The sequence below is a fragment of the Uranotaenia lowii genome, chromosome 3 (genome assembly GCF_029784155.1).
Source record: "Uranotaenia lowii strain MFRU-FL chromosome 3, ASM2978415v1, whole genome shotgun sequence".
Taxonomy (NCBI): domain Eukaryota; kingdom Metazoa; phylum Arthropoda; class Insecta; order Diptera; family Culicidae; genus Uranotaenia; species Uranotaenia lowii.
In genome coordinates this window covers 173073299-173085711 of record NC_073693.1, presented here as the reverse complement: position 1 = coordinate 173085711, position 12413 = coordinate 173073299, and the positions used below count along the sequence as shown (strand labels likewise).

The window sequence follows — 12413 nt, the reverse complement described above, 5'->3', positions numbered from 1 at the left end:
TCAAAGTAAATAAACATAACTGCACCCGTGCCTCCAAATAAAAAATCCGCACTTCCGCACCACACCGAGAATGGAATCCCGTAAAATCTGTGATATAGTCTTTCCAAGCACCGCTTCCGAATGAAACCGAGAACAAAAATTTAGAACTAACACTAATCTGACCATTGGCTCGTGGCGTATTCTCTGATAAGTTTCTTCAGAATGCATGTTGAAAATTTTAGAACAAAAAAGATAACTGACCACTTGAAAATTTTGAAATACGCCATGAATCAACGGGACAGAATTGATTCGGTAAAAACCATATGCTTCACTGATTTCGGTGAAACAAGCTCCGGAAAACATACCGCAAAATTTCCCAAACTTTCAACAACTTTCTCGTCTAATAGCAAGTCTGTCGTCCTCTTTTTTCCGTACGGTCTCTCCCATTCCATCTTTGAAATAAAACACGCTGATCCACGGAACATTACAACCGGCAAAAACAACAACAAAAAACTACCAGTTCCACCCCGTTGGATTGTCGAACCGACGGACGTGAGCGTGGAACGAAACCGGCACATTACTCTACACTGCCAAGCGCAAGGAGTTCCCACCCCAACGATTCAGTGGAAGAAAGCAACAGGTGAGCCCAACTTTTGGAACAAGTACTAGCAATAATAGCATAAATCACGCGTTACCCACAAGCAAGATACGATTCAGCTGCCAGGGCGGGTTTTTCCTGCTCGACATAATTCCAGCCAAATGTCTATAACGTTTTTTGTGCCCCTTAATTCCAATTGGCAAGACTATTTTCTACTTATACACTTGAATGTCTCCATGTTTCTTTTTCCCTTTGTTCTCGCAGGAAGTAAATCGGGAGACTATGAAGAGGTTCGGGAACGACCTTACACAAAACTGTTGACAAATGGGTCGCTTCTGCTGCAGCACGTGAAAGAAGATCGGGAAGGATTCTATTTGTGTCAGGCACACAACGGCATCGGGACAGGTATTGGGAAAGTCATCCAATTGAAAGTGAATTGTAAGTTGATTGTTGTTGAGCTTACTCGGCGGAAGAGGAAAATAATGAACGTAACTTACTTTTAGCTTCACCATACTTTGCTGGACAGTCCAAGATGGTTACAGTCAAAAAAGGGGACACTGCCATAATGCAATGTGAAGTTAAAGGCGACAAACCCATCAATGTGGTATGGCTTAGGAATGGTAAACATGAACTCAACCCTTCCACCAATTATAGAGTTTCGATAAAACAGGATGCGACACCAGAAGGAATTCATGCTGAAGTTCAAATATCAAGTGTGGAAAGTAGTGATAGTGGAGCTTATTTCTGTCAAGCCAGCAACCTGTACGGAAGGGATCAGCAATTAGTTCAACTGCAAGTGCAAGAACCACCTCAGCCACCTTCCTCTCTGGAGGCATCGATGGTAACTAGTAGAACGGTTAACTTGAAATGGCAACCACGCGGAGGTGACGCGGCTGAAGTGTCAAAGTACATTGTCGAATACAAGGAAATTGATCGTCAGTGGATGTATATGGAACTGGGAGATCCTCCACAATATGCAACCATGATCGAAAATTTAAAACCAGCAACTAACTACGTATTTAGAGTCATTGCTGAAGGTCCAGCAGGCAGAAGTTCTCCTAGTCAAGAGTTGTTCATTAAAACTGAACCACAAAGACCAGCAGGTGCTCCACTCAATCTTTCAGTAAGGCCAGTTTCCTCCACTGAAATTTTAGTCAACTGGATGCCACCGGCTTACGAATTGAGACATGGAGAAATTCAGGGCTATAACATAGGGTATAGATCAATGCACACCAACTCAAACAACTATAACTTTACATCGATATCCGGAGACGGTGAAGATGGGACGGGTGAGTTCCTATTGGGCAATTTGGCCAAGTATACAAGATATACAATAGTCGCTCAAGCATTCAATCAAGTCGGACCAGGTCCTCTCTCAGAACCTGTAACAGCTCAAACTATGGAAGACGTTCCCAGTAAACCACCTGAGGACATTCGCTGCGCTGCACTAACCTCCACCTCGATACAGGTATCTTGGCAGCCTCCGCAAGCTCACCACACCAACGGTCTACTGCAGGGATATAAAGTATTCTACGAATCTGCCGCTGAGGAGTTGATTAGCAATGGCGACATGGAAACACGCAAAACCACTGCCCTCACTATGCTACTGACCAGTTTGCGGAAGTTTTCCAATTACAGTGTTCAAGTACTCGCATATACTCGAATGGGCGATGGCGTCATCTCACCACCTTCATTCTGCCATACCGAAGAGGACGCCCCGGAAGCGCCATTCGATGTTAAGGTAGCTATAAGCTCACCATCGTCATTATACGTATCATGGCTACCACCTAACGAACCCAACGGAATTATAACAAAGTACAATCTTTACATCCGCGCCGTCAACGGTCGCGAAGAACTAAGTAATGATAAACGCAATCTACTGCCACATCAACTTCATTACGAAGCGAAACAGCTTCAAAGCCACACTGAATACCAGTTCTGGATATCGGCTTCGACACGCGTCGGAGAGGGGAAAAGCACTCAAGTGGTATCTCAAATGACATCGAACAGAGTTCCGGCCAAGATTGTTTCCTTTGGTGGTCTGACAATCCGTCCGTGGAAGACTTCGGCCTCCCTCAACTGTATGGCTGTAGGCCAACCTCGTAGAGAATGGTTCAAGGGCGATATTCTACTGCGGTCGGGCTCACATCACAATGTTCAAATTCTAGATTCTGGCGAAATCATCATCACCATGCTACAGACAACAGACACCGGAAACTACACCTGTCAGGTGGACAACGGAATAGGAACCGATCGTCTCACGCACAATCTATTAGTACAAGTTCCTCCAGGGCCACCGGTCCTATACATAACCAGTGCTACCTCTAGCAGCATACTACTACACTGGAAAATTGGATCTACAGGAAATGCACCGATAACAGCGTTCTCACTACATTATCGACGCTTCCACGGAAATTTAGAGGAGATGCAGCTCTCCAGGCATGCCTCCAGTCACGAGCTGAAGGGTCTTTTCTGCGGTAGCACCTATCAAATATATCTGGTTGCTCACAACAAAATAGGTCCATCCCCGGCCAGCACCATGCTCAATGTAAAAACTCAAGGGCAACCTCCAGGCGTACCCGTTAACTCGGTCTTAATTGCTCCAAACTCCACTGCTGTAGTGCTACGTCTCAATAGTTGGCCAGACAATGGGTGCCCCATTCTTTATTACGTTCTTCAATATCGTTCAATTTCAAACAGCCTGGACGACGAATGGCACTTGGTTTCGAACGCCTTGAAACCGCAGAGAAGATTCACTCTATCGGGATTGCTACCGACTACCGCGTATCAACTGAAAATGGAAGCTCACAATGTAGCCGGCTCAACCAATGCCGAATACACATTTATCACACTTACTAAAGATGGAGGTGAGTCATTGACTATATTTGACCATACACAAACCTAACCGATTGCTTTCATTCCCAGATCCACCACCACCAGATTTGATTCACCGGGGCAATCGGCCTCCGATATTTTACAACAACATCCAGCTGCTGATTCCGATCATCATCACGATTACGGCCACTATCATTTGCATAGCCTTCACGGTAGTTTGCTACAAATATCGTGAGTATATTGTCTTGTTCTGTTTAGGGTACGATGGGTCTGACGGGGCTCCTCCTCGTTACTTCCCAGGCCAACGCGGTCGCGAACGGAAGGACACGATGGACGGCAGCCAGCAGAGCACAGATGCCCAACGGGACCGGTACTACGCGACGATCCACAAGGTGGCGCTGCAGGCTGGAGACAAGATTCCTGGTGAGTAGAATAATATCTGAAAGTGTATTATGGTATTAGGCGCTCGTTGATCGAGCAGTTCGAAGAGTTTCAATCATTCAGATAATCGCGTTTCAAAAGCACTGTGTGAGGCAAACTGAGCAACCCTCTAGGACACAATAGGCAAAGAGCCCTCTTAAAATAATTATAAGCATCTGTGAAATAAGGATCACCGTCATAGGCAAAATTATGAACCATGTTGAATGAAGTTGGGCCTTGCTAAGAAGAAGAGAGGTGTTTCTTCCTTTTTGGCTCCGGCTAGCTCGTTAAATGTAGAAAAAAAGAAACTTAATTGCTATCTCTAAGCAACATCCAAAATACCAAATTTTCATGTTCATCTTCTAAAAGAGATCTTAATATTTCGACTTACGCATAACGCTTGTTGCACATCATTCCATTCGACGAATTGCTCAACGCTACGGGCCCTTCCGAAGTGTTGCTGAGTACGACCGTCATCTGCTGACCACAATTCACGCTCGCCACCAGGCAATGTGCTTCCGAGAACCAGCTAACACACCCCGGAAGCTCACGGAGCAAACGACCACCCGACGCTGTTGCTGCTTTTAGCAGTGTTGTCAACATTTCTTTTATAAAATCAGGGATCTGGTGAAATAAAAATCAGGCTACGTCAAAGTAACAGAAATTTCTCTCAAAGTGATTTTTTTTTTTTTTTTTTTTATTATAGAGACTTTGATCAAAGTGATGACTTTTTTTTGTCATTGCTCCACATTTTAACTCTAATATGTACGTGAGCCTACTTGGTTGATAAATTATACTGAATGATAGCAATCGAAAGGGAATCTGCTTTGATTTAGCCACATTTTCACTTTTTCACTTCAGCAATGGTACCTAATCCAGTTCCTTACTACCCGTTTTTCATCACATTCGCAAAAATCAGCCAAAATCAAGCATATTTTAAAACACCAGGGAAATTCATTATCAGATTGTCAGGATGAGCCTCGAAAAATCAGCAAATCTTGAAAAATAAACACTCTTTCAAACTTTTCTTTAAAACTCTACTTTACTGCACTTGACTTTCCCACCATGGGGGAATCAGTATTTTTTCCCTTCTATGGGGTTTCGGACGGGTTGTAAATCACGATGTTTTCGATTGGTGGTTGGAATAGAACTTCTTTTTCAACAAAACGCTAACACAAATGCATCTCAATACTTGGGATTCCATTTACTATTGTGAATATTGTTAACATAACATCGAACTTAAAGTCACATTGAATATGATTAATTTCTTCATAACAGTAACCATTTTTGGCAGAAGGAAGCAACTCACACAGTTTCACATTCACACTTGCTGAAGCTATCGCTTTTTGGATTCTTTAATCCGGTTCGATAGAACCAAATTTTCAGGATCGCCCCTGACGGATTCAGCAATAGCCTCAGATATTTCTCGTAGGAATTAAACACACTCATTCCAAAACATTAACAAACTTAGTGGACTGTATTTTTACGACATAACGACTTAGAACTAATTTCCAATTGCTTAACCATACAAACTACTTAGGCCACTTAGGCCTCTGACATGGTCCCAAGGACCGCTTACTCTGATGGTTGTTGGTCGGGAAAAGAGCTCGAACCAAGGACCAACTTTGGCTCGACCCTGTGTTAATCGTCTTAGGAACCAATGCTGCCCTATGTTTTTTGGCGCGCATAGCTGCCGTTAAAGCTAGCAGCATGGCGATTTACTACTGGGCCCTTTTGGTTCAATAGGATGGTTCAATTTCACCTGCTCGTTCCAGAATAGTGTCGAACACTACCGACACCCGCCACCAGATGGCTCGGTAATGACCACTGACTCTCCGGACGATAATTAAGTTGCTGTTGATGAGGAATTTCATAATCCGATCGTTTTCGACGGTCCGGATGAAACAATCATGGCTCGGTAACAGACATCATTTTTTTCCGAACATTGATGAAGCTGCTGTCGATGGAAATTCGATGGTTCCCAAAACTCCGTACACAATGACCGTGGCTCGACTGTGGACGCCGACCTTCCCCGGACAACACAAGCTGCTGTCGATAGGGATTGATTTCGGTCGAGTTGTCTGCTAAAGACTAGTCCACACTCGCCAACTTGAAATGCGATTCCAGTTGCTGAGACTTGTTTGTGTTTACATCTTGGTTGCTGAAGGTCTCCCATACTTTCCGGGAGGCTTGAGACGTGCATCTCATCAAATGAAAACAGAAACAAGTCTCAGCGACCGAAATCGCAGTTCAAGTTGCCGAGTGTGGACGGGGCTTAACTTGCCAAGTCCCTCGATTTAGCGCTTCTAATTTCCGCCACCAGATAGCGGAGTGAACATAGTGAATGATACCGGCGCTCCCCGGAGAGCAACCGAGTTGCTGTCGATAGGGATTGGTTTCGACCGAACAAACGAATGATCCGCTTCTTGTCGCAACCCTCCGAATGAACGTGGTTGAGATCCAATTCTGAACGCCAACTTCCATCTCCTACAAGGGCCTTGCAGAATGGTGCATCTGAATGCCGGCTCCTTCGCACTCTCGAATCTTCCGGAGTCGACGAATCTACCGTGATGTCGTTCGCTTTTGCTTGAGACGAGAGAATAGAAAAGAGGAAAAGAGAGCCCTCGGACACAGTTCCGTCAGCGCACACGCACAGGGGTAAAATATGAAAAAGGCGATCAAAACTATTTTCCGCCGAAACTATGCCTTTTAGACCTATAGTGTCTTCGAGACAAATGATCAAGGGCTAAAAGATACAAGGGCTAAAAAATTAGTTTTTTGAAAAATTGATTAATCCACCTAGTAGTGAGTTAGAAAAACTAACTTTGTACCAATTCTAGCAACTTTGCTAAAGAAGTCATAGCTGTAACATTAATCGTTTCAAAGTTATGACAGTTTTTAGAAAAATAACATCAATTTTCAGTTTTTTAAACATAACTTTTTTGCGCGTGATTTTTCATATGCAATATGTTCTAGAGAGTTTTGAAGACAGAAAAGTTGTACACTTTTGTTGAATGTACTGTATAAAGATGTTGAAGTTTAAACGAGATATCTTAAAAAGACTTAACAAAAATAGTCATTTTGAACTGGTTATATCTCCTGAGTTCGGACGAGTTCGGTTACATATTTTACAGTTTTTCAATTAGAAAACAATGTACAATTCAAAGTGACCAATTGTGGCCTTCATAGTGTAAATGTCAATAAAAGTGAGCCGAAAGTGAAGTTTTTATACAAATTTGAGCATAACTATTCCCGATCAGGAGGAAAAATCAAAATTATATCAAAATGAGATATTTTGATACTTAATTTTTGTCTATCAAAATTAGTTATAATTCAGTACTCGTAGGATGTTAAAATATCTCAAATTATATCAAAAAATCTATGCGATCATAGCTAAATTTTATCAATTTCAGATATGCTCATATCAAGATTATATCTCATTTAGATAGCATAGTTTGATATTGGACAGAACAAAACCTATCAAAATTATAACTTTTCAAGATATGAATGCTTTGAGAAAAATTTCTAGTGGAATGTCAATAAACCACATTATATGCTAAAAACATGCTCCATTTTTGGTTTCCCAAAAATAGAACTCAATTTTATGGATCGCTGTTGAGCGAAACTCATTAATGCACGGTTTGGGCCGTTGACTTCGATGTCCGTGTTTCATAAAAAGTTGCACGTATATAAAAATATGATATAATCATTTTATTTTAGGACAATCCGAAAAAAAATCTTTGTGATTGAAAATGAGCTCAACCCCATTCAAGTCTGTTAATCAAAATAAGATATAATTCAGATTGGAGAAACTTGAAATCGAAAATTTAGAGTACCTAATCATAACTGAATCAGATGTAAATATCTTGGTGAGATACGTTTGAGTTTTTATTTTGATATGCTCTCCTGATCGGGTTATTATTAGGCTGCAACATGTAGGGTTCCTAACAGTAGGCCTACTTGAACCACTTGGACTTGAGATGGTAGATGGGCTCAAATTAGTATAAAAACTTCATTTTTATCTCACTTCTATTGACATTTACACAATAAAGATTGGCCACTTTGAGTTGTATATTGTTTTAAAGGCGATACTTTTCTGATTGCAAAACTGTAAAATATGTAACCAAACTCAGGAGATATAATTAGTTCATTATGACTATTTTTGTTAAGTCTTTTTAAGATATCTCGTTTAAACTTCAAAATTTTTATACAGTATATTCAGCAAAAGTGTACAACTTTTCTGTCTTCAAAATTCTCTAGAATACAGCTCAGACATTTTTTTTTTCTTTCCGTTTTCTATTGCCAATTTTGTTGGCGCTTTTCCAATTTGTTTCCGAGCCTGCTTCGTTTCGCGAGTTCGTCGTTCTTTTTCTTCGGACTCAGAGATGACGGAATTTGTTTCAAGATATCAATAATTTTTCGTTGTTTAGACTCACCGTATTCATACGGTTCTAGCAATGATGGTTGGCACTTTTCCTATTACTGGTCGTCTTTCTCGACAGTCCGGGGGTAAAGTCGATCCGATTGCTAGCGACGCGAGTCTGTCGATATTCGCATGTATGAAAATGGAGGAATTAGTTTTGGTCTCCGCCTTTTTTTTGTTTTTGCAACTAACCGGTATCTCTACGAATCCACCAGGAGATTGTGGTTTGCCCTTTCCCAATTGCCGGCCGCCCTTCTCGGCAGTCTTGGGTCAAAATCAAACCACCTGTTCCATGTGCGAAATTAGTTGAAGATCTTGAAGTAAGTTTCTGTTTATTAACTCACCCGTGTTTTCGCATATCCACCGAGTAATTTTCGCTTCGCTCTCTTCGAAAAATGGACCGTCTATTTCGACATTTCTGGGCCGAAATAGAAAACTTCTAACGACGCGAAAACTGAACACACTGGCTCTTTATGCTTCTGCTCTCTACGAGCTTTTCACAGCAAAACACGGACGCCAATGGAAACAGAAAACAGTGTGTAGTTGTTGGTTGTTTTCTTGATTTTCTTTCTTTTCGTCAGATTTTCTTGTCGATGACAGCAGAACGATTACATTTCATTCAGGTCGATACACACCCAATCTACATACTTTGCGAATTGTGTCCCGCTTTTTAACAAATTTTTATCCGAATTGGTTTTCATTCAAATAAAAATAAACCAAGTATAATTCTATATGTTACAACAAGATGTGCAATATATTACTTGCTCTCTCGGAAGGTGATCGCCAATAGCTCCTAGTTCCTGGTCAAGCCACGGCAGCCGTCTTTTGATGGGCCAGCTAGAGCTTGAGAACCACTTTGGGCTCAAGGCCGTCTCTCGCTTTAGGAGACTGGTCGGATGTCCAATTAAAAACACTTGAGACTTTTTTATTAAATTTGTTATGTATTCTTGTGTAGTGTGGGTGTGTATAGTGTGCTCCTGCTGCTTGTCACTAGTGCCGGCCAGTTGTAACGGGTATGGAAAGCGCAAACCCGGCCTTCTTCGTTTTGGCCTATATTGGCCACGATCAGGGATTCTTCCGTAACCTTGCTGCGTCTGCTTGATCCGCGGGTTCGTTGAGTCCTTTGCTTCGTACCTGCAACTTGATGGACTCAACTAGGGGAATACGCCAACTGGCTGGAGACCCGGAGTTTTGACTACCGGCCCGTTTTCCACGTGAAAAATGGATGCCGTGTCCAGTCAGATTGAGGGACTCGATACTTATGATTCCGATTGAGCCAAGGATTTGACTCACAAGACTGTTCGCCTGGTGTGAACCGTAGTTTGGTAGGGTCACTTGGCCGGAATGTCCGCCCAGAACCTTTAGGGTCCTAAGTGGGAACTTTGGTTAGGATAGGATAACTATTTATAGATAGATATCGAACACTCACTTGACTCAGTAGATTTTCTAAATGATTTAGGCTCTTTCCATTAGTAAATGTCTACTGATTAATTCCACGTTTTATAAGTATAATTTAACTAGAACACTTGACTATCGTCTAGTCACTCTCGTGGTTGTAGGTGGAAAGACCTTATTGAGTCAAGGTGTTAGTTACTCGTCCTTACCAACTTCATTTTGCGTTGACGTTTAACAGTTCCCAAATACCCATTACTGTTCAGTAAGTGTAGCCTCATATAAAGTCTTAAACAACCATGACCAGACAGAGGTGTGCTAATTTTGCCCCTACTTGCCCTACGTTCTACGAATAAGGCGGCGTTTGACGTATTGGCCAGTTTGAGGAGGGAGAGGGGGACAGTGGCTAGTCATATCACTACATAACTTTGTTTCGAAATTGAATATAATAGTTAATTACTACTTTCAGAAACGTCAGAGGACATTTCGCCATACGCGACGTTCCAGCTGTCGGAAGCAAGCACCCTAGCTCAACCCCATCACAGCGGACCGGCCAATACGCTACTGCACTCCTTCATGTACCACGAACGTGCCATGACCGAGGGATGCGCATCCCCACCCCCAGCAGCGGTACTAAGACAACTTCATAATCAGTCGCCTTACTACAATATTGTGCGTTTAACTATATTTTCTTTCTCTTATGAAAAAAAAACTCACACACACACGCTAATTGGCTTCTAGTTGATGCTTATTTTTTGTGTAGTAATGGGCACTGTTCAACAAATTTAGTATGGCAAATTTCCGTTGGACAGTGACCGTTTAGTACATTCATTTGTTTTTACTGTTTGTTTTCTCAAAATTACACACTTCATTTGTGATGTACTTAATCTTTGCATTCATTTCTAAGCGCACGATAGAGGCTCATTAACTGCGTGAACACGTGAGGCTGAATTCTATGAAGTATACTTGTGCTAACACATTTTGTTTTCTCATTTCCTGTGTCGATAGAATTCATCCAAAGGTCGACGGAGGCATTCGCGTAAAACTGAGCCCGAGAGCGAAGAGTCTGATTCCGACCAAGACCAATTAACGTCCAGCCGTACCGAATCGTCCAACCAATTGGATGCCAAGATCAAGCATAGTAAGGATGACCTCCTACAACCAGCTGCCTGTGGGGATGACGAGCTCGTCTATAACCAGCATTTCATGCGTTCCATTCCAGGTCTCATCTATCATGGCACGCAATCGAGCACCTCATCCGACCTGTCACCGATGTCAGAACAGAAATCACTACCTCGTCGTGGCAGATCAAGGTACCATCACCTTCATCTCCATAACACAAACACCACACCACGACACAAGTCCTCACTCAGTAGCAAAACCGTTCAGTCGCCAATCGCATCCCCTCGTAGTAGTTGCCCGAACGATACTCAGACGATTCAACTCCCCCGCATGCCGTCCCAGTTTCGTCCCATACACAGTAGTAGAACAATCAATACTCCATCACGTCTATCTTCCGATTGTTGATGAAATTGTGCCAATCCGATCTAGAATTAGGCAATTTGTTTATTATTGCAAAAAAAAAGATATAAATAGAACACAATCAAAATCCGATTAAAAAAAATAAAACGAACCATTAATACGATTGTTAAACCCTGCGCAAGAATTGAATATGTAAAAAAAAACAAAATGATGGATACGAAAAACAAACCCAAAGGTTTCCTCAACAACCAGTTAATCTAACTAGTTTTAAAAACTCCGTTTTCTCATTGTTAAACCATTGCAATACCAATCAATAAACCGTAAACCACGTTGTTTGAGATTAAAAAAAATACAAACAACTACAACCAAACACACATCTATATGTATAGGGGAACAATGAGATCCTTACTTACACCACTACATTTACCCGACAATACAATGGGAGGCGGTGGTGGCGGTCCGCTGTTCCACCAGGTTCCGATCGAGAGTGGCACCCCGGACAGGCTGGAGCTGTCGGAGGCCGAGTGCGACATCGACACGATCAAGAAGCTGAAGCTGGGTATGCGTTCGTCTCTGTGGTCGCGCCCTCAACAGAGCACTAGTCCGGGTGGCGGAGGCGCAGCCCTCTCGATAGCCACCGGCGCCGTTGGAGCTGGCAATGGTAACTCTACCCCGGGCCAACCGACCCATCCGTCGGATTACTCGATCGCGGTCTAAGATCAAGATCGATCATCACCATCATCAAAGCGTTGTTCCGGAGCATTTCACCTCATTGAGGTACGAATGTGGCAATTTTTTCACGAAACGGTCATTCAGAGCTATGCACCTATCAATAATACGCATGTCCCTTACAACACGCAGAGAAAAGTTACTCAAAGTGCGTGTATTGAATTTTAGGTGAAAAATTTTTTACGATCACTTTTTATGAATCTGTTTCGACTGTGACCGTTTTTATAAAGATTTATAAGTAGTTTAAGTTATGACGAATTTTCCTAACCCTTACAAAACGAAAGTTCGGGAAGTACTTTTCAAACACTAGACTATTTAAAAAAAACTGTTCGACGAATACTAAACGAATATTTTGCCATCTGCTCATTCTGCCAATTCTCATAATTTTGAACATATTAGTCACATTTAAAGAGAACGAAAAGACTAAACATCCAGTTCAAAACAAAATATAAGTTCATTCACGATCATAAATATTCCAAAATCGAAACTAAAGATCAAGATACAATATATAGAACATACAATTGATGATTCAGATTCACAATTGAGAATTCAGGC

General features: G+C 42.0%; 1 protein-coding gene across 1 annotated transcript in view; it reads left to right on the top strand.

Annotated features, from left to right (window-relative positions):
- The window catches only part of LOC129752853 (cell adhesion molecule Dscam2), a 507703-nt gene extending 495290 nt beyond the window's left edge, over window positions 1-12413 (top strand). The window contains exons 11-18 of the mRNA XM_055748639.1: window positions 500-619; window positions 842-1015; window positions 1081-3444; window positions 3503-3643; window positions 3713-3835; window positions 10117-10319; window positions 10656-10960; window positions 11519-12413. Coding sequence (XP_055604614.1) covers window positions 500-619; window positions 842-1015; window positions 1081-3444; window positions 3503-3643; window positions 3713-3835; window positions 10117-10319; window positions 10656-10960; window positions 11519-11846 — 3758 coding nt within the window. The 3' untranslated portion in view covers window positions 11847-12413. The remainder of the gene's footprint in view (window positions 1-499; window positions 620-841; window positions 1016-1080; window positions 3445-3502; window positions 3644-3712; window positions 3836-10116; window positions 10320-10655; window positions 10961-11518) is intronic.